Raw genomic sequence first — 23,570 nt, 5'->3', positions numbered from 1 at the left:
TAGAAGTTTGAAAGTTCAGTTTTTATCGTTACGAGTTTCAATTTCTATAACTAGTTTGAACTTGAAGACTTGATTTCTATAATTAAAAGTTCGGAGATATAAAAATATTTTTTACCTGATTTTCCACAAACTTCCTTAACTTATTCTTAAAAGTTGAGAGATTTGTAAAAACCACTAAAATATTTGTTTTCTTTCTCTAAGTTTCTAAAAATTATTTTAGTATTTTAATTTATATTTTTTTAGTATTTTATATCATCATCAAGGGAAATTTTTCGTTTTAATTGATTTTCTAAAAGTTTGTAAACATTTATAAAGTCAAACTCAAGCATACATTAAATAATAAATTTTGCAAAGTAAAGAACATTTAGTTTTATGTTAATTGAGTAATAAAAAATCAGAAGAGACTAATTTTAAGATGTATTAAATATGTGTTGATTAGGTTTAGATAACTATAAGAGAACAAATACAAATGCAATTTCAACAACTCTACTGCCAACCCTATAAATAAAATATCTTTTACCATCTAAAATATAATCTTCCTTTAAGTTAGAGGAAAAATATCTTATACACTTGTTTGATTTGTTTTAAAATAATTATATTATATTTAAAATTAGAAAAAAATAGTTTTTTTTTCTAAAAATTATTATTCTTATTTTAATTTTCATACAATTATTTGAAATGAAAGTATTAGAGATATTAAAGAAACCTCTTAAACCTATTTTAAAAACTATGAGACTAAAAAAATTGACTAAACATGCATATTCTTCCAAATCTAAGGACTAAAAATATATTTTATCTTAAATTAAATTATAAATTAATCAATTATAAATGTGATTAATGATATACACTTCTGTTAGTTCTATAATTATAATTATTGTTTGTCATTCAATTTTAGAAAGAATCATTTTATGTAGCAAAATCTATCAAACTCTAATTAATTTTCTTTATATCTTTTGTAAATAATTTCAACATTTCGAAATTAGTCCCAATTTTCCTTTTAAAAATGTATTTAAAAAAGTTTGATGATTTTAAATGATGATGGAAGATTTCTCAATAGTATATTATATCATATGTGTTTATATATATATATATATGATGATTAAAGTTAAGAATGGAATGCATTACATAATTTTAAGCATAATGTTATAAGTTTAAATTGATTTGCTTTTTACCGTTTAAAAGTTTAATTAATTGATACGATTAAATGCTTTTAATGATATATTTCAATCTAAATATGAAAAAAAAGATGTTAATGGGTATATTTATGAAAATTGCTAGTGCATGAATTTAAATTAATATAACCTAAAATTTAGGTGTGATAGTTGATATTTTCCTTAAAGTATATTAACTAAAAAAAAAAGAAAAAGCTTAAGAGAACAACGTAGATAACTCAAACGGGATGAAATCACTTAAAGTACCAAAATTGAAGTGTGCTCGGGATTCTCACTTTCTTCTAAGGAGCGAGAGGGAAGAAGTAAGTGCAGAATTGGAAGGAAGGAAAAGAATCACACAATTTTTTTTAGGTATGTCTAACAAATTGCGAATAGATACTTTGACATGTGTTTGACATCAATAGAAGTTCATCGTTAAATTGCTTTATAATCATCTGCCAAATTTCAATTAAACATTAAAACAAAAGAGTGATCCGTACAAGTTTTCCTAAACCCAAATTAGTATACCAAAATTGATATTTTCATCTTCAAACACTAAAGAGGATATTTACTGTGCAGTTGGTATCATTGTTGTTATTATTATTATTGACATTAAATTTTTTAGCATGATTGTTATTAATATTGCAATTTTTATAAGTCACGATCTTAATCCATACAGTTTAATTCAATAGGAAAAAAGAATGTGAAAAATGCCTGTTGTAAATCAATCCAACTTTGACATCAACATCATTTCACAGCCCCACCACCACCAAATTATGCTCCCTCCAAGTTGAAGAACAAGGTCATAGCCAGTCACATTATATCCAAACCAGTCCCGGTTCAATCGATTTCAACTCAAGCTGACAGGATCATGTTAAGCCTTTTTTTTCTTTCTTTTCGTTCCCAAAACAGAAACAAAAACAGGATCAAAAGACACAAAAGAAATCAGAAATACAAACCTTCGTCGTTTGCTCGCTCTAGTAAAAAAGTTTTGTTTTTCTTCTTCTTGTTTTATGTACAACTCATAAAATAAAATTGTAATCTTAGCCATAAAATAGACATTGTAGAGCGTTTTAACTGGTGGAAAAAAGAAAAAGAAAGTCGTATTTCGGTTCTTCAATCAAATGAGTTAGCTACTCAAAAGTCGTAATCGATATCAGTTGCGTTTTGGGAGGCAAAATGTTTAACTAGCCGTTCTTGCTTGTCGTAATGGTCTAGGTCGTCACATGGAGCACGGAAGATGGTTTCTATTACTCGTCCATGAACAAATGCACATTGGAATATATGTTTATTCTTGTATGTTATCCCAACGGATATATCTATAAACGTCTACTGTACAATTTTGTAAAAATATTTAAATCTTAAAACTATCGAGTGTTTTGTTTATTATCTTTCTTTATATTATAGTTCATATACCGTAATTAGAGTGTGCAATTTAAAGAAAAAAGTTGGAAAATAGAGAGGTGCGACGATGTTAATGTTTTTTATTCACACACCACTATTATTTTTTAAAAAAATTTAAGACTATTTTTTAAACGTTTAAAAGTTTAGAGGTATTTTTTATATAAAAGGGTAACCTAATGTTTTATTCAAAACTAAGTTAGAAGAGTATTTTTTTTAACCCATTTTTAGAAGTTATAAGGAATAAAGAGTTCTAAGTGTTACGATTTATTTCATGAAAAAGGAAAGGAAATTGGTATGATTTAATCCTCCAATATTGTGTGGTTGGTGTATGCTTTTTTCAAGTAAAGGCTTGAAGTATTGAGATCCAAACCCCAAGTTGGCCCATCCCATTCCTTAACCATTCAGATTCAGCACACCCTTCGCCGCTCCCTGCCGCAACCTTTCCATCATTCCCATAAGCTTTCATCATTAAGCAACAACAATTCTTTGTGGCGCCATTAATGCACCTTCCCTATTCCCCATAGCAGTCCCTCAACAAGATATCCTCCCTATGAACTGGGTCGCCTGACAGTTTGTAAAATAATCAGGATCTCATTAGCTTCTTACACTGCCCATTCTTCCATTTTTCGTTTCACTGCTGAAATAATAAATCTTCTTAGGATTCTTGTTGTTTCTATTTTTTTTTTCAAAAACATTTTCAAATCAAATAAATAAGTTGATCTACGATTCATTGAAACAAAAGAAAAGTTCGAGCGTTTATCTAATCAAATCTAATTTATCTAAATAGAATTCCTACTAAAAAAGTATTTAACGATTTTACTTGCCTTTTAGGCCTTATTTTCTGTTTCTGTGGTGATTCCATTATCTGAGTGCATTGTCTTCTCGATGCTCATTTAATTTGTAGCTTTGCAATATTTCATTGCGACCCAAGTGGAGTTCATTTGATGAGTTGGGTTTCCCTTTAGTCTGACAAATCTTTCCTTCTACCCCTCTTTCCTTCTACCCCTGATCTGATCTGGGTGTGGACGGTTTTTGGGGTTGGGTTTCTTCAATTCAACTTGTTGTTGATTGTTGGTTGCGTTTTCCCCTCTCTTTGGGATTTGGGATTTGGTGAAATATGTCAATGGATGCTTCAGGTGAAGAGCTTTCGGATTTGGAGGTTGAGAATGGAGTGAAACATTGCGGGTTTGAGGATGAACCTGAAACTATTGCTATAATGGATGCTGTCAAAGTTTTGTTGCAGGGTTTAGGGGAAGATATCAACAGAGAGGGTATCAAAAAGACCCCTCTTCGTGTGGCCAAGGCTCTTAGAGAAGGAACAAGAGGTCAGAGTCGCCTTATTTCATTGTCTTTATTTTAGTTGAGAAAGCCTCATAGAGACTATTTATAAAAGACTTGCCACTATTGATTGTGCATGTGTTGTTAGGTGTGTTTTTTCCATTATTTCTTAATTTGTATTCATCGTGCTCACTTTCTAGCTGCGTTTTAATAGATTCTGTACCATCTATTAGCTGTTTGTGTATTTATTCTTTGTAATAATTTAAAGCATACTGATTGTTTGGAATTTCAAAATATCTAATGGAAATATATATTGCTATGCTAACTGCTCTCTTGTTTTTATTAGTTCTTAATCATTGTTTTTAGAAAGGGAAACCATGGTTCACAGCTAACAGCCAAACTGCCTTTAAGATTCCAAAAAGTTGAGATAGATGAAAATCCTTATATCATGCTTGCCATAGATTTCTGTGTAACGAAAGTATGTCATAAGTAGAGTTTCTTCTAATTTCTGACTTATATGCTCGTTTTTTATAAAATATCTGACCCCAAATTTCTTTTCATTTACTTCTGTAATTTATTGCAGTCTATGCCTCCATCCACCACCTTTCCCACCTTCCCCACCTTTCAGTTTCTTAACATTAAGAAAAAGATCTATCGTGTTTAAATGTTTCTGAAAAAAGCCCCTTGGTTTGGTGTTGTGTATGCTTTTATACTGGAAAACAGAACATGGATCCTTTACCACCTCTTATTGCCATAAGACATGAATGAGGTTTCCAGCAAATCTTACTTTTTTTCTTTTCTTTTCTGCTTCTTATAATTTTATTAGAACTATCAGATTAGACCCATGTGTCAATCCCAACCTCTTAGAGTTACTATTACCATCCTCTGCTCAAGAGCACCATCGTGCAACCTATAGAACAGATTCTGTTCAAGTAAGGCCATACCTCACTTTGTTCTAATTCTCAACTGGTAGTCACTGATGACTGATCTCACCCTACTTTTTGGTTGCTAGTGCTTGATGAAGTTAGTTGTGGGATTTGCTGTTGCTCAGCCGTCAGTGGTTATCGAAAAGGGAAAGAGAGGGAGGGATGACCAGTGAGGGGAGGAGAATAGTTTAATTTTAGTTTTTCATTTCTTAAAATGAAGTTTCTTTACCAACTTTTCTTCTTCAAATTACATTTGAAGTCTAAGCTATTTATGTATTATTAAAGTAATTGTACGAACTTGAAATTGTATACTATGAATGATGATGTTGACTAGGTCTTTTATTTTTGTCCATAGATGGACATGAGAACTGCACGGCTCTACACAATGCATACCTTATTTCATAATTTGTTCCGAGATTAAATATATTGTGTTTTGAGAATTAAGAGCATTGTATCCTTATTTTGGCTCTCTTTTACTCGTTGAATCTGTTCATGCTATGTGGGACTTGAAATATAAGACTTTGATGTTTTCGTAATTTTGGTTTTCGTTCTCAAGGACCAACAATTTTGTAAACTAGGATAATCATAGTCAAAAGAAGATAGGATGAAGAAATTGTTTGGAAAAATAGGAAATTCAAAAAACTGATAAAGTTTTAATAGAAATAATTATCTGATGAAAATAACAGTGCCATCACTTCAATGTACTCCACTTTATTTCAGGCTATGGACAGACAGCCAATGAAATTATTCAAAGTGCTTTATTTCCTGAAGATGGACTGCATAAGGGTGTTGGCCAGGCTGGAGGTGCAGGTGGGATTGTGATTGTTCGAGATATCGACTTCTTCTCATATTGTGAGTCATGTCTGCTTCCATTTCAAGTGAAATGTCATGTGGGCTATGTTCCATCTGGTCAACGAGTTGTAGGGCTCAGCAAGCTCTCTCGAGTGGCAGATGTGTTTGCAAAGCGACTTCAAAAGCCTCAGCGTCTAGCTGATCAGATTTGTTCAGCTCTGCAACATGGGATCAAGCCAGGAGGTGTTGCTGTTGTTCTTCATTGTTTGCACACTCATTTCCCCAGCTTGGAGTCATTCTTTCTTGACTCGAAATCCCCGGGATGGGTCAAAGTGCTGGTGCAATCTGGTTCAGGAGCTTTCGAAAGCCAAGATGCTGATATCTGGATGGACTTTTTCAGTCTTTTAAAATTTAGAGGCACATATCCGTCTAAAGCTGGGGCATCAGATTCAAATGCTCAACATTGGTGCCCATCTCAATTTTCTTCAGCTTCTAAATTCTCTACCAAACCCGAACCGCTAAATCTAAAAATGACCACTGCAGTGACATCTATTTTGAGGTCGTTAGGTGAAGATCCATCAAGAAAAGAGCTTCTTGGAACACCTGGTCACTTTGTGAACTGGCTAATGAGCTTCCAAAACTGTAATGTGGAAATGAAGATGGATATGAACAAGCTCAATGGCTTTGCTAATGGTAGAACTCATTTCGATCACAACGAGAACAGTAACCTCTACGAGAAACAGATTCAATCACAGATGAATTTCTTGTTCTGGTCTCAATGTGAGCACCATTTGCTCCCCTTTTACGGCGTCGTCCATGTAGGATTCATAAGAGATGATGGACTCACTCCCCTTGAGAAATCACTTTTAAACTCAGTAATACATTTTTATGGTTTCAAGCTTCAAGTTCAGGAAAGAATGACCAGGCAGATAGCAGAGATGGTTTCATCATTATTAGGAACAGACGTGATAGTTGTTGTGGAGGGAAGTCATACTTGTATGATCTCAAGAGGAATTGAGAAGTTCGGTAGCACAACAGCTACAATTGCTGCGCTTGGTCGGTTTTCATCTGATGCAGCTGCAAGGTCCATGTTCTTGCAGAGCATTCCACAAACTACCATTGGAGAACTGTAAGGTCAAGCTTATGGTTATCCTTTTGCGTTTCTCGGGAGGTTTGTACTCAGTCCCATTGCACTGATATTGTCTGCTTCCTCTCTAGAAGCCTTTTCACAATAAACTCGTGGGTCATGTCAAAGCGTTAGAATGTCAAATATAAGTTTTGCTCAATTTGATTAGTGGCTACATACACAACTGGCTGGCAGGGTATATTTTGTGGGTCATTGTCCCATTCATAGTCTATTTAGTTGTTTTAGACCAAAGGGATCCGAAAGAGATACCCTTTTATACTTTATTTTTGTTGGTTAGGAGCCGAGGAGTTATAGCTTTACAACAATTTCCATGGCCAATTTTGGTGCAATTCCATTACTAGGATGTATATCAATGAAACCTATATGTATTTGAGTCCACAATATATTTCTATCAATTATTCACTATTTGGGTCAAATCTTAGCTTGCTGAGGGAAATGCGTTTTTTTCCTTCTGTACTTCCATAATTTCTTTAGTTATGTAAAAAATAGTCTTGAAAAACCCTAAAATCTCTTAAATAGTCTTGAATGTTGTACTGGTTCAAACTATTCTTTTAGAAAATATGGTTTGAGTTCACTGTAATAAACAAGGGCCTAACAAGTGAAGTATCCAAAATAATTAGAGAAATAACATCACAGAAGTTCAATAGTCGAGTCAAATCATCACTACAATCAAATGTAAAAAGATGAGGGAAAAAAATTGACCTTTACGCAGGAGCCTAGTAACATAAATCTTGAAAATCTTTTATCATAGCTCAAATACAAAACCGAGTGTGGGTGGTTGTTCAAAATTTAAGGGTGGAAGAGAAACATTCAGGATGGAAAAGTTAGTTCTATATTGATGTAAAAAATTGAGGTGGATGGCATTAAACAACAAGCGAGAGTTTTCCAACTCAGCAAGTCAGAAACAACCTCTTCCAAAACTTAGGAAAGCCTCAATTGCATATATATGTAGCACCACATAACAACTGTCATATAGTCACTAAATGCTTTCAAAGACAGGCAGTTCCAAAATGTGATTCCAAACACTTAAATATTTCATGTCCTGGCCTGTCGAGAAAGAAAATATTGTCCCTAGGAAGGCCATAGTTGTGTTGAAAAAGGAATTCAACTCACTTTAACCTCAAGACCATCTGGTTCCTCCCCTTATAAAGTGGGCCTATAGGAATGAAAATACAAGACTGTTGACCTCTAAAAAGGTTCCACACAAACAGTGCAAAAATGACCATGAGATTTCGACAACAGTTAGGTTGAAAAATTGGAAAGGGCAATTTGCCTCTGTCTGTGATTGACCAAAGAGTACAGCAGTAAAAGACAATCTCTCAACACACAAAAACCCGACTCCAGTCATAAAGACCACTTACTATTCCCTCCATCTTTAACTGTATCAAAAACAACTTTACTTCAAGAATCAAGAAATACTCATCGTCTTCCCATAAGTTACAACTGCAAGAGAATTGCGGTCCTTCTAGTGTCTTTTACGTTCTGGTTTTTGCTCATCCTCAGACAAGGAATATTTCCAATTCAATAAAACCAATTTGCCAAAAAAAAGAAAAAGAAAAAAAAGAATAGTTTAAGAAGGTAGCATATGTCCTAATCCATAACAAGATAACTAAAATGAGTAAAAGGATGTGAAGCTCTCGTGAGAAGAAGAAAGAAACCTTGATCATCCTCCATCGCTTAGGAGGAAGGTTTTTATCAGCATGCTCTAGACAGTAATGTAACATATCAATTCTAAAAAGGACTGATCAAATCAGTAGAGTTTGATGCGTAAAATCAAACAATCTAAATATCTATAATCAAGGATTAAATGTTGAGTTTCGTTTCATGCATATCCCAAAATTGTTATTTAATATCACTAATACATGTTGCCGTAATTTTTACGTATGTTTAATGGATTTCTTACTGCATAATTCATTCAAATGTTGAGTCAACCTCATGTTCCTTCGAAACTCGTGAAAGTGTAGAATATTTGAAAACTATACTGTGTCATAAGTATTGATCTGACAATTAGTATCGTAGACATTTTAGAAATGATTATGATCTTGAGATTGATGGTACAAGCATTATATCAGTTGAGACTCTCATGTTATGTTAGCAACATTAGATATATTTCTTCACTGGGAGAAGGGTTTAGGTAAGAGAACAAATCCAACCCGAGCAATACATCTAATACACAAAATATACAAACTTGATACACATATTTATATATATAAATATTGAAAATGACAAAATATTAAAGATTTTTTTAAGTTAAGATAATTAAGTAAATATGACATTTGGGTAAATAAACAATGTGAAATCATTGTAACACTATTACAAAATTTGTTTTACTCGACACTAGCTACTTTTACATGTTTGACATTTTTATAAAAAAAAACATCAAGCATTGACCATTTTAAAGGAAAAACGTTAATTATAATTTCAAAAAAGCGGAGTTCTCACGTAATTTTTTGAACTATTTTATGTTAGCTTTTACTTGACGTTTTTTTCATGTCAAATATAGCTAATATTTACTTGACGCGAAAACAAGTAACGTATAAACATTTTTATTTTGTCAATTATAAAAATATAAAAATACTTTTTATTTCCCTCCTTACATTAAATAAACTTATCAAATTCTTAACGTTTGAAAGTGTCAAGAATTTGTATGAAAATGCGGAAGGAGGTAGTTCTCTAAATTTCTTGACATTTTTAGTCGTCTAAGTGTATGATTTTTTTCATGTTTTAAAAATGTGAAATTTTATTAAATAATTAAAATAAAAAGAAAACGTGCATTGAGGAACCTTTTTCTAAGATAATGTGATTTTAAAAATTATTGTAAAAAATAGGTTTGGGTCAAAATTGTTGACAAAAATAGGTGATTTTGGACAAAGTCGTAGACGACTTCGCTGATGTGACCGTGTGGGCCCTACACCTTCATTTTTTCATTCATTATTTATATATAATATGTATTATGTGTTAGTCCCACACCTTATCTTTTTTTAAAAAAATTATTTTATATATATACCAATTCTCATACCCTCAATTTAAAAAATATATTTACTTAAAAGTTAGAGGAAATATATCTTTTTAATACTCAAATTTTATTAACGTGTGTGTTTGGTGTTTGAGTTATAAAATTGTACACTTTTAACACCCAAGTTTATAAGAATAAACTTATTTGATCTCTGGGTTTTCAAAGGATACCATTTTTAGTTCACGAGTTTTTAAAAATAGGTTTAAAAGAACTTAGAAGTAATTTTTGTTTGGCTTAAAATAATTATATTATATTTAAAAATTAGAAAAAGTAGTTTAAGTGAGAATGTGATTTTTAAAAATTATTTTTTAATCTTAAATTTCATATAATTATTTGAAATAAATGTCCAGAGTTATTCGAGAAGCCTCTTAAATCTATTTTAAAAATTCGAAGACTAAACAAGTACGTTTTTTAAACTAAGGACTAAACACGCATATTCTTAAAAAAAATTAGGGACTATAATTATTCCTTTTTATTGAATTTTAAAAAAGATCATTTTTAAAAATAACAAAAAGTTGAAACTATTTAAAAAATATAGCCAAATCTATTAAACTCTCGAGAGCCCTAATAAATTTTTTGAAAAATTGCATCATAAAAACATTTTGAAAAAAACAGTTCGTGACACTTTTTTTTTTTGCATATTATGAATATAACAAATAATGAGTGATATTAGACAATTATCGATTTTTAAATTTGTTACTTTTGCAATTTAGAAAATGTAGTGACATAAGTTCTATTATAATAAAATTTTATGCTACTTTTTCAAGCGTTTCAAATCTTTTCGTTATAGTTTGTAAATAGTTTCAACATTTTGATATCCAGTCTCGATTCCCGTTTTAAAAGTATATTTGAAAAGTTCGATGATTTTAAATGATGACTCTTCTCAATATTATAATATATGTGCGTGTGTATGATGATTAAAGTTAAGAAGAAATGTATGGATTAGTGTGAATTTACAATTTGAGGCACTATGATTGGATCTGAAATAGAATTAGTGAAGCATTAAAGATGGATTTTAAATAAATTGGATGCCTTTTTATCAAACAAAACAATAATAATTTCTTTTAAATTAATGTAAATTTAAATTCAAAACTACATTTATTTGTTTATTGATTCATTTAATCCTTCATTCATTACTATTATTATTAGATCAAATTGTAATTATCACTAGTAAAATATAATAGAAGTTGTGAAACGGTACCTTTTACCGATTAAACTCAACCATTTAAAGCGAACCAATTGGGACTCTTAATTAAAGTGAAAATTATGGATAATTTCATATGTGTCAAATTTTCCTAAACTCGAAATTTTCCTAAACTCAAATTAGTATAATAAAATTGATATTTTCATCTCAAATACTCAAGTGGACATTTACTTTGCACTTAGTATCGTTGTTATTATTATTGACATTAAATTTTTTAGCATGATTGTTATTAATATTGCAACTTTTATAAGTCACGATCTTAATCCATAAAGTTTAATTCAATAGAAAAAAAGAACGTGAAAAATACCCGTTGTAAATCAATACAACTTTGGCATCAACATCCCACCCCCACCAAATTATGCTCCCTCCAAGTTGAAGAGCAAGGCCATAGCCACTCGATTTCAACTCAAACTGATAGGGATCAGATTAAACTTTTTTCTTTTCTTTTCGTTTTTTCAATTTTTTCTTGCAACCCAACACAGAAACAAAAACAGAATATAAAGACACAAAAGAAATCAGAAATCCAAACCTTCGTCGTTTGTTCACTCTAGTAAAAGGGTTTTGTTTTTCTTCTTTTTTTATGTACAACTCCAGCAAACAAAATTGTAATCTTAGCCATAAAATAGACATTGTAGAGCGTTTTAACTGATGGGAAAAAGAAAAAGAAAGTAGTATTTCAGTTCTTCAATCATATGAGTTAGCTACTCAAAAGTCGTAATCGATATCAGTTGCATTTTGGGAGGCAGAGTGTTTAATTAGCCGTTGTCGCTCGTCGTAACGGTCTAGGTTGTCACATGGAGCAGGGAAGATAGTTCCTATCACTCGCCCGTGAACAAATGCACATTGGAATATATGTTTCTTCTTGTATGTTATCCCAACTGACATATCTTTGAACGTCACGTTTCTCACTGGAATGTCTTTGCTACCATGCATTCGGACGGGAACACGAACTCCCTGTCCATGGATGCTTGTGAAGCTTATGTCCTTCAGCACTGGAAGTGCCTTTGGATCATATCCTTCGTCTGGATGCTCGTTGTAGTCTGTCTTTATGACAATCCCAACACGAACAGTATCGAGGGTCAGATTACGATATGTAATGTCCTGTACGTATCCTCCTCTTCCAGGAGCAGTCTTGATACGAACACCACGCCTGGAGTTCCACACCACGACATTCTCTACAGTGATACCCGATACGCCACCTGACATCTCACTACCAATTGATATACCAGCACTGAGGAATTTCCACCAAAATAACAAGTCAGTTACCATCTGGAATGAAAAACAACACATGAATGCACTCAATATGTAGATATTCTCCCACAAACGCCCCAAGATATTTACCTAACCATAGATTGAAGAACAACATTTCGGATTCGTATGTTTTTAGAGGGTTGCCCGTAAGCAATGCCATACTGATCCCAACCACTTTTAATCGCTATACCATCATCTCCCACACTTATGTAGCAATCCTCAATCAGCATATCTTCGCATGAATCTGTTTATGGCAATATAAAAAATGAGGCAAGCCCTTACCAAATGACAATATATCATTAACATATTGTACTATTAATGTTGATCTTCTAAGAAATGACATATTCACATACGCACTAATTAAAACCAGTGTAATTTAAGTTCAACAGAAATTTAAAGGTTAAGTCAAATCAGACCGAATAAACTCCACCCGAACTTGTTAGTCATCCTACTTCCTAAAAACAAAAAAATTATTCACATTATAAAGCCAGTGCCACCAAGTCCAAACAACTGAATTTCAGCTTCATTTTCTACATTGGGGAAAGCTAAAATGGTCTCTGCTTTCTTACTATGAGGTATCTAATATACATCTCATACAGAAACAAAAACGGGTGCAATTTATCTATGCCAGCTGAACAGCTTAACCTACTCTAAGTATAAAATAGACAATGAAAGAAACAATGCATTGAAGTTTACCAGGATCTATTCCATCTGTGTTTGGTGCATCATGTACAGGAGCCAAGATTGTTACATTCCGTATAGTTATATTCTTACAGTCATATGGATGAAGTGTCCAAAAAGGAGAGTCACGCAAAGTTATATTGCTGATCAAAATATCCCTTGACCACATGATCTGAACGAGTGGGCCCCTTGTGTGGTTAAGAAGCTTCTGGCGGTATTTCTTCCACCATGTTTTCCCCTGTCCACTTATGGTACCATTATGACCTGTAAGTCATCACATATACTAGATTAGAAATCGCAAAATAAACCTAATGCCTTTTTGGGATATCGATTGTTGTGTTCTCTTTTAGTTCAAATTAAACAAATTATCGTTTGGTTAGCATGTCCATATCTGACACTTGACAAACGCTTGTTAGTACAATATACAAATTCAAAGTAGGCTTAACATCGGTTAGACACGTAATGAATATGTATTAAGTACAAAACAAACACATAATAATATAGGACAAAAATGATAAATTTTGACTGCAAAATACATCAAACTCGTTTGTTTGTTAGCATGTACATGTATGAACTTGTTTATCTTCTCAAGTTTAAATCTTTAATAAAGGTATGATCTTTTGTCTCCTCAAGTTAAATTTTGATGCTACATTTATTAAGTTCTCATGGATTTTGAGAGAGATTGAGTTTTTTCCACTATTTACAGTACTTTTGTTTCCAAGGAATGGGACTTCTGTTTGATTGTTCCAGGATTTGAAGTCAACTTCGGGCATAAGGGGATTCTTATATTGCTTTAAATTTGGTCTTTGGTCGAAGAATTTTATTCTGGAATAGATATCTTGATTTTTTCACTTTAATGTTCTTCTGTGGTTAATGCTTTTTGGCTCAGTTTCTGTTCAGAATTTGGGTTGGCTCGATTCATCTGTTTGCCTATTCTTGGCGTGCTCTTTCCAATCTCTTTGCAGGATATTCTTTTCAAGTTTTATGCCTCTTTCGGTTTTCCTTATATTCTTCCATTGAAATTTTTATTTTATTTTTCACTCCCTTGTAGAGTTTGTATCTTTTGAGCATTTAGTCACTTTTCATTTCATCAATCAAAATAAATATTTCTTGTTAAAAGAAAAATACATAAACTTATTAACATAGAATAAAGATGGTACATACTTTTAAAACTATATAATTTAATAATCGTGTCCTTGCAGTAACCATGCCCTAGATTTTAAAAAACGATGTTTGGGTGTTTGTGTCATGTCATATCTATCTCTTGGGTCTACATCCATTCTTCAACCATTCTCCTTTTATTCAAATAATGAATTTTCTTTTCCACCTTGTTTTTCCTTGCTTTTTACTAGTTCCAATCTCTCCTCACTCTTCTTCTACCCTCTTTAGTAGTAAACAATTTTTTTCTATAATCCAGATTTGAATCTTCACTAAGTTACCTCCAGTAACTCTACATAATCACGCTAGAGTAACTACAAATCAGAACACAGGTACTCATGGAAAGTACAGAAATTTATTGATCGAGACCCATTATCTGAAGCTATCTCTTTTTATGCTATGATAACTTACACTTTTTCATTATCTTTACATCAAGATTCCAAAGCAATCTTTAACAAAAAAAAAAGTACCTCAATAAATAAATGGTGACCAATCTGACCTGTTATCACAACATCTCTGAGATTTTGACCGTGAATCAAACTTCCATATCGAGGTCCAATGTGCTCTCTTCCATAACCATAAGAAGGCAAAGGAGGCATCAGTGGCCAATATTTTTCATCCTGTAAAATCAATAAAATTAGCTCTCATTCAGATCATACCTAGAAGCTCAATCTAGGAATAAATTAGTAGAATCCACAGTGGGTAAACCACATTGAACAGAAGTTCGATATAATCCATTTATTTAACTAGAATACAATATCTCTACTGTGTTGCATATTGGATAAAATGTCAAGTATCATTAAACCACGCAAGATAACACATTTGAAGTTGCTGTGTGAAAGTCTTTAAGAGTCTGGAGATCAATTTAACATTTCCATTTAACGTTTTTCAATGCAAAAAATAGGTGAATCGATAGAGATGTGAATACAAAAATAGTGCATTCAAAGGAGTCAATTCAAGAAGATGATTGGATTGGCCAGTAAGAAACAGAGTTAATACAGTTCTAGTAGCCTAATCCGATTGTCCAAAACAGCCTCCTACAGTCTCTTGTAACATGAAGAAGTTTCAACCAACCATTGATATGATTTATGAAATGGCAAATGGTCTGGCTCCCCAGTAACTAATCGTAGACTCTTGATTTTCAGAATACTAAACTGTATGTGTCTAAACCATGTATCTCTACTAAAAATTTTCAGTTTCCAGTTTATTTCACCAGGTATAAAAAATTATTCATAGTCGATACCAGTGCTACTAGTAATTGGCAATATGTTATGGTGAAGCTAAGAATCAACGTAATGTTCCATCCAATTAATTTTACAAACACTATGGGTATCATATCTATCCAAGATGTTACGCAATCAACAAATAAGGAAAGCAAGAAATCTTAAGAGATTCGTGATTTACGTAGTTGAATAATAGTGTTAGTAACATCAACGAGCTGCATAAGCACCAATAGTGTTAGAAGGTTCATTTAGGACACTTCTCTAAAACATAGGCCTAAAATTCTATTTAGTCATTTAAAGATGTCAAGAGAGCTAGAGTTCACAAATCGCAGAGGTTGGGGTGAGTAAGACTCATTTGGAGCGCCAAATAGCTGATTCAAGGCATGCTAACAAAGAAGATCTCAAGTATCTACTTTAAACTACAATAGCAAGTCCAAACAGGCTGAATAGTGTCCTAATAGAAAGCAAGCAAGTTTAAAAAGAAGAAAGCAACTATTTCATTATAGTTATTCTCATCATCATGGATCTAACCAAAACGAACTCCCACTTCAGCCTTCCCAAACAGTAAGTTTAACCAAATTCAAATGGAAAGAAAGCATTCAGAAGAAAAACAAACCTGAATCCCCAATATAACAGCACCTTCATCCAAAAACAAAGTCAAATGACTAGTGAGATTAAAGGGAGCCGTAAGCCAACGCCCTGCAGGCACATTAAGCTGTCCCCCACCTTTGGTCCTCAACTTCGAAATAGCCAAAATAGCCTTCTCGAAGGCCTTAGTATTCAATGTCACCCCATCACCAACTGCTCCAAAATCCGTCAAATTAAACACAGCTGGCCTCAACCTCGGTAACGGCCGAGCCGAACCTCGCTGGAGGAAGAAGAACCCATCACCAATGGTACTCTGCCAGAGAAAAATGGTGGCAACCGCCGCGATCCAGAACACTGTAAACACCGTCCTGTACGTGGAAAAGAAAGCCGGAACGCATCGTTTCAAGTCAATCCTCTGATTATTGAACCGCACACCAAAAATCGAAGTTTCCACCATCATACCCAAAATCCCAAACTGGGTTTTTCTTGAAAACTAGTGATGAATGAGCAAAATTAAGAAAATGGGTTGGATTGAGTTGATCAAAGGCATGTGGGTTTGTGCAGAATCGATTGTGGGAGAGATCTAGAAAGGGGATTTGGTGTTGAGAAGCGAGAAGTTAAGTGGAAATAGTAATTGGGGGATCGAAGAAGAGGGGATTGTGAGGAAATTTGGTGAGGTGTTAGTGATCAAAATCAGGTAGAAATCCTTGGAAGATTAGTGAAACTTACGATTTTTGCAAAGATTGAGTGTATTCCAAGCGAAGATTTTCAAGTTAAATTGATGGGAGTTGAACTCTGTGGGTTTAATTCAACATCTAATTGCGATGGCTTAAGTTTTAACAATGGCAGAAGAGTGAAGAGATCTAATTATATAGTTATCTATAATCAATCATATAATTACGGTTTAGATTCTAAACTTAGAGAATAAAATGTTTATTTTATTTTCGGTTAAAAAAAATAAACTATTTTAGTTTGAAAATAAAATAAAAAGTAAAACAAATAGTAAATATTGTTACCGACTACACAAATTATTATGAAATAGTTATTGTAATATTAGATAATTCTCGATTCAAACGGTCTTTGAATCTTATTTATACAAACAAAACTAGTTTAGATTTCCGGTGGGTTATATTATATATTGTTATTACTATATTGTTTTATATGTTTGAGGGAATGTCTTTATATCATTTAAAATTATCTATTAGTTAAAAAAAATAAAATTATCATTAATTTTTAACTAATATAGATGAGTAAGTTTAAATCTTTACCATTTACCTTTAACATAAATGGTTTACATTCTAAAAATAAACAAAGAATAGTAAGTAATCTTAGATTAACTTTTAACGCTTTAAATGTTAGTTTAAAATGTCTTTAAAATATAATTAAGGTATGAAAGTTAAGTATTTGGATTCAGTTTATGTTTAATTAATTAGAAGAGATCCATTAACATAGTTATCAATACGTTAAATTTAACACTATTTAATTTAGTATTATATAATTAATTATTTAATCAATAAAATCAAAATAAAGGAATACTTTCATATTAAACGTGACTAAATTATTTCAAGTAATTAATGAAGATTGTTAAATTAATATTAATAATTACGAATAATAATTTATATTAAATAGTTATTTTAGCGTAAAATATTAATTTTAAAGATATCAGTTGAGATTTATTAAGTTTAATTAAATAATAATATCTTTAATTTTAAAAAAAAATTATTTTAACTACAAATCTTTTTAAATCTTTTATTTTATTTTATTATATTTAAAAATAATTGATTGTTTGTTTAATCATTTTTTAAAAAAGAATGGAAGAAAAGAAAATCTTTATCTGCCTCTTCACTTTTAGGGTTGGATTTGGTAGTTTAGAACAAATAATTAAATGAACATTTTAAGTTAATTGATTAATTAAAACTCTATCTTTTAGCCTAAACATAAGTTAAGGTAATTTGTATATATATTTTGTAACTTTAAAATTTGTCAGTGCACAATTATTTATCACAATTTAAATTTTTAGAAAGTAATTCAAATTTAAGATGAAATCATAAATTATATTATTTTTTATTAAATTTTCTTAAAATTATTAATTTTGTCACATTTATTATCACTTAATTTTTGCCACAATTAGATTGAGTATCATTTGTTTGTCTATGCATAAGAGAAGCAAATAATACTAATTGAGGTCTAATTCTCGTATTATCATTGGTTTGTTATGATTTTATTGAGTAAATGTGACCTAAAGTCAACTAAATCGTGTTTGGTTGGTTTATAAACTAATTAAAAGATAATACCTCAAATTAATATGGATTGAATTTAAAAGTAATTTAATGTGGATAAATATTGGAGAGGAAATTTAATTTTAGTTGGAAATATGTATCTTTCAATAGGGTGAAACTTTCCTTTCATTTAGTTCAAATTATATATAATAGGCCAAAACAACAAATTAAACATTCAAAATCATTTTATCATAATGAAAAAAATAAGAAAAAAGAAGGTCATTTTCTCACTAAACCAATTTGTTTTGTTTGCTATTAATGGGATTGTTTTTAAATATTTTAAAACATATCATAAATGTCTACCATATCTATTATTTAGATAGTAATATTTTACCATATTTAAAAATATTATTAGATTAAATTGTTGTTTTTTTACCTACTTTATATTGTTTCAATTTTAATTATTGTACTCTCGAATGTCTAATTGTAATGTACGATGTTTTAATTAATATAAAATTTAGTTATAGTGATTTTTTTTTCATTATGTTTCATTAGTTTTTACTTTTATTTCATTTTTAATATACCAAAATGGTTACACTTAAATGTGCTATATTGACTAAAAGTAAATGACTGTTTAAAATATATAAACGAAAATGAATTTAAAATTGAAAGTCTATCAACTTATATGAGCATTTTTAAAAATACAAAGAGGGTAATGTATTAAAGTTGAACGAATAAAAGTTAAAAGTTGCATTTAAATATAAAGTTTGTAGGATTGACAACAATGAAAAAAAGAGAGGATAGAATTTTAGCATTAAAGTGTCAAAAACAACTAAAGTGATCAATATCAACCATGGAAGTTAAATGCTATAAAGATCGATGCTCTAAGCTTCACAAAAAGTTGTTTTATAGGGTCAATAACCAGAGAAAAACAATGAAGGTTAAATGTTATGGACAATCTCGATTCATAAGATCCAACCACGAAGGTTGGAGCTTAAGAGTGAGTTAGTCATCACAGACAAACAATGCTACATGTCCTTTGATCCATTTGTAACAGTTAGATTAACACATTTAAATGTAAAGCGAACTTAGCTTTTGCTGGTTTTGCAACACCTATACACTATCAACAATCGAATTAATTATCTGAAGTTCTTCAGATGAGTTAGATGGATGCAAGACAATTGTTGGATTCCTCATCACCATTATAGATTCACACATTGTACCAAATTTAAGTATCAACATAGTAACAACAATAATAATAAGGTGGAGATGATGGAGAAAACAAAGTTGGTGAGAAGTTAACAATGAGACAAAAAGTGGTGGATGAGCTTCACCAATATCAATATTACCAATTACACCAACTTCTTCCTTCTTTACTTAATATATATCTTTACAACTCAAATTGCTTTGTTTCCTTTATTTTCCACTTTTAAAATTATGGTTTTTATATCTTGACAACTAATCAAATCATTAAAATATCCACGTCCATCTCGATTTCAATATTTCAATTTTACAGATATATCATTGATTAAATATCGATATCAAGTCACAAAATTTATGAATTTTATTTAGATTAACAATTAAATTGTTTTTACTCCAAAATTAAGCTATGTATATTATTAGTAGTAGTCATATGCACACTACAGTAAATTTATGATATTTCGGTTTTAAGAGCATTTATAAAAAATATTGAAAATGTCCATGAATATCTAATATCGATATCGAATCCTTCTATTTAGGAACATATCAATGGATATATAAGTATATCCATAGATATTTTAATTCTTGCAAAATGAATTGGCAAATCCATACACCATGGTATTTCAATAACTTCTTGGATCCTCGTTTTTATTTTTCTCTTCCAAACCCAAATAATAATTTAAAATGTCAAACATGTATAAAAGAAAGAATCCTCAACCTAGGAGAAGAAATCAAAATTATAAAAAAAATAATAAAATTGACACGAAAATCGATAAATCGAGTAAGGATGAGTTTATAATGACTTCAAAGAAGGATAAAAAAGTGTATGCATGATTTGATCAAAATTTAGAATAAAAATTAAGGTAAATAATATCCATTTATATTCCACCGAACTTTAGAAATTACATCAACAAACGTTTTATCAATTTAAACTTTGAACTTTCATAAATTATTCATTTAAACTTTCGAAATGTTGATCTCAATCAACAGTAATGAAGAGTAGATTATTAAAGTCAATTAAATAAGATGAATAAATTTAAGCAATGAAGTAAATGATGTTAGGATGATATACATCAACTTCAAATATCTTTTATTAAATAAAAGATTGGAGCATGAAAAGCTACTATGGTAGGTAAGAATAACGATTGTGTGTTTATAACTTCTAAACTACTTTTTTTATGTATCATATGCTTTTGGTAATGAATTACTTTATTGGGTAACGTTACGAATTCGTTTTGAAAATTTTAGTGTATTTATGGTTGTTGGAGTCATCCTTAGAGTGCCATTTGTCTTAAGGAGCCTAATTGAAATTTTGTGGAAGGTAAAAGAACAAATGAAATATGATATTCCATTTAAGTTAGTTTACATGTGAATGTATCAATTTCACCACAAAATTTTCTAATTTTATAACTAATTAACTATTTCAATTATAATTTTGAAAATCTGAGGTTTTCATCAATATATTTTCTTTTCGATTGGAAATTGGTTTCACACAAAAACGGTCATTTTTTTAAAATAGCAAAATATTAAAATTATTTATAAAAATGGATGAAATTTTAATACAATTAACATATTATAAAATAAATATAATTAGAAAATAAATAAGATATAAAAATAATGTGAGAATAGAAAAAAAATAGATAAGAAAAATAGCAAATTTAAAAATATTAAGATTTATGGACTATAGATTTTTTTTTGACTTTTTTTAATCGATTATACCCTTTGTATAGAAAAATTGTTTCTTTTAGGTTTTAAATCAATTTTCTACCCTACAGTAATAACTATTTGAATTTAGATTTTTTATTACTCCTAAAGTTGCTCATAATATTTATTATTTTATTATATAATACATAATACATATTTTTTTATTTCTAGTAACCATTTGAAATTATATTTTATAACATCCTTTAAAATCCTCAATTTTGGATTATTTATACTTTTAAATATTTATAAAAAATATGAATTTAAATATAAAAATATATTAATAACAATTTGAATTTAAAATTTTAAATTGCGCTAATTACAGTTATTCACTTATTTTATTAAAAAAATCCTGCTATTTAGTTTAGTTGATATGCCTAATGCAAATTCAACTGTTGTTTATATTCCAAAATATTTATAAAAATTTTAATCTAAATTCCTCAAAAATAAAAACAATTCGAATTCAAAATATTATCTTCTACGTAACCTAAATTCAACTTTTTTTTATTATTTATGTTTAAAAATATTTATAAAAAATTTGAGTTTAAATACCTCCAAAATAGGTTAATAATCGTTTGAATTTAAAATTTTATTTGTTAATTTGTTGACTTTTACTTTAAAAGAAATATTTTATTGGGTCAATTGTATTGAATAATTATTTTGAGACGTGTTTTTAAATTACGTTAATATTCACGTATATTTTCATCCAATGAAAGTCTCAAATACACATTCACGATCCTTAAAATCTCATAGTCATTCATTATACAAACATATTTCAATCATTCACTACTGTACCATTTTTAAATTTTAATATTTATTTGCTTATCTAGTCATATACTTTTCCAATCTAAAAACCTTAATATTAATATGAAATTGTTACAAAACCAACAATACTTTCTTAAATAGTGTCATTGAATCATAACCTCAGCTGTTTAACTAACCAAACTTTATAATAACTAATAGGGATTAAGATTTTCCAAATAATAATATGTGGAGTATGAATGATGTTATAGAAAACAGATTGTCAACTGGCACCCGTATGTTCATAAACATTTATTGTGTTCTTAAATTCTCTCGTGTCTATAAAAATACAAGATTCCATTTTGAAATCAAAACCCACCAACGCTTCATTGATATTTTGTACCCTACTGTCCAAACAATCGATTTTTTGATGCAACTCGACCTTCGAAGAAATTGAAGGATTTTGGTGGAACAAACTTTGAAAATAGCAAACGAAATATTTTGGAGATGTTGAACTCAAACGAACAAAAGACCTTTCAAAATTTCCTATAGTTTCAAAACATGAAATTAATGGAAAGTTTTCAATGCCTCGATGATTTGAAGGAGAATGTGGAACGTTTGCAAAGCTTAAGTGAAGTTTTTATAGTAATATGTTTTTTTAGGAGAAATTAGATTTTTTACAGGGTTAATTGTGCATGCCATGTTTTATTTAATTGTAGAGTATTTGAGGTTTATTGAACCACCGTATTTAGTAATATTTCACTTAGGTAGAAGTGTTTAAGACATTGGTCCATCTATTTTCTTTCTCTATATTTTTCTTTTTACTATTCTAATCATTTAAAAATAAATTTATTATTTATTTAAAGTAAACCTCTTAATTCAACATTTTTTCGTGAAATTTGGAGGGCTTCGAGAGGCGGAAGCAATAGTGCAACACAAATAGGAAGCTATTTTAATGGACCATTGGCTCACGTCTCTTTTCCTCTCAAGTTTGTGTTTTGATCGATGCCGGGCAACTCTCTTCTTCTCATTTTCATTTTCTCAATTCTCAATACTCTAATATATAATTATAAAAAAATGAAGAATTTTTAAAAAGGGTAAATTTTACAAAAAAAATATATATATTTTTGATTTATAGCAAATTCTATCACTAGTGATAGTTATTGATATGCTATAGTGATAGAAGACGTTAATAATTTACGAATCCAAAATTTTACTATAGCTTGTAAATATTTTATTTTATTTTGCTATTTTTAAAAATACTCAAAAGATAACTATACGTTTTTTGGTTAAAAATTGCACAAAATTCGTATACTTTATTTAATTTTTAAATTTTCTACTTTTTAAAAATAATATACACACGTATCTTTTAATGATTAGATAGTTATTAACTTTTATGAGAATTTTACTAGTAATCGTGTCTAATAGATCTAAAATTTTACTCTATTTTGTAAATATTTTTATTCATCTTTTCTATTTGAAAATGCTCCATAAATATTTACGTAATTTTCAAAAAGTAAATGGTTAGTGGAACTTAACAATTCCATTATAATATATATTTTTTAAAAAGTTCCAATTTTCTTCAACATTTTAATTATTACAATTTCGAAATTCTTATTTGTTTTGTAGGGTGTGTTCCATTTATTATTTGAAGATTCAAAACTTCACTTTTAATCTCTATACATTTTAAATATAGTCATTTTAATATTTGTTGTATTGTTTTTCCATGCAATATTTGTAGTTTATTGTTTTCACTAATAAGATAATCATGATATTGAGCTTAAATATCCAAGTTTCAGTTGAACAAATAACTTTTAACTTTAAAGAAACTACAATATCTATATCAGTCTAAAAAAAATTAAAATTAGATAATCTCTTAAATCAAGATCG

The 23,570-nt window shown here is 30.0% G+C and overlaps 2 protein-coding genes and 1 long non-coding RNA gene across 3 annotated transcripts; 2 read left to right on the top strand and 1 right to left on the bottom strand.

Annotated features, from left to right (window-relative positions):
* Window positions 1-2,826: 2,826 nt before the first annotated feature.
* On the top strand, window positions 2,827-7,114 carry LOC101211911 (GTP cyclohydrolase 1). The gene is made up of 2 exons (XM_004143997.3): window positions 2,827-3,880; window positions 5,480-7,114. Exons 1-2 carry the CDS (start codon window positions 3,673-3,675, stop codon window positions 6,682-6,684), a joined length of 1,413 nt encoding a protein of 470 aa, XP_004144045.3. The 5' UTR covers window positions 2,827-3,672; the 3' UTR covers window positions 6,685-7,114.
* LOC116401707 lies at window positions 3,887-5,219 on the top strand. The gene is made up of 2 exons (XR_004214038.1): window positions 3,887-4,765; window positions 4,846-5,219. It is a non-coding gene; the product is annotated as an uncharacterized LOC116401707 (long non-coding RNA).
* A 4,317-nt stretch (window positions 7,115-11,431) lies between the features above and the next one.
* On the bottom strand, window positions 11,432-16,647 carry LOC101211676 (probable polygalacturonase). The gene is made up of 5 exons (XM_004143996.3): window positions 15,848-16,647; window positions 14,508-14,628; window positions 12,866-13,114; window positions 12,260-12,413; window positions 11,432-12,149 (listed from the first exon to the last, which is right to left on the bottom strand). Exons 1-5 carry the CDS (start codon window positions 16,277-16,279, stop codon window positions 11,624-11,626), a joined length of 1,482 nt encoding a protein of 493 aa, XP_004144044.1. The 5' UTR covers window positions 16,280-16,647; the 3' UTR covers window positions 11,432-11,623.
* Window positions 16,648-23,570: the final 6,923 nt, after the last annotated feature.

Source organism: Cucumis sativus, chromosome 1 (assembly GCF_000004075.3).
Source record: "Cucumis sativus cultivar 9930 chromosome 1, Cucumber_9930_V3, whole genome shotgun sequence".
NCBI classification, from domain to species: domain Eukaryota; kingdom Viridiplantae; phylum Streptophyta; class Magnoliopsida; order Cucurbitales; family Cucurbitaceae; genus Cucumis; species Cucumis sativus.
The sequence above is the reverse complement of the archived record's forward strand: the minus strand, read 5'-3'. Positions and strand labels throughout refer to the sequence as shown.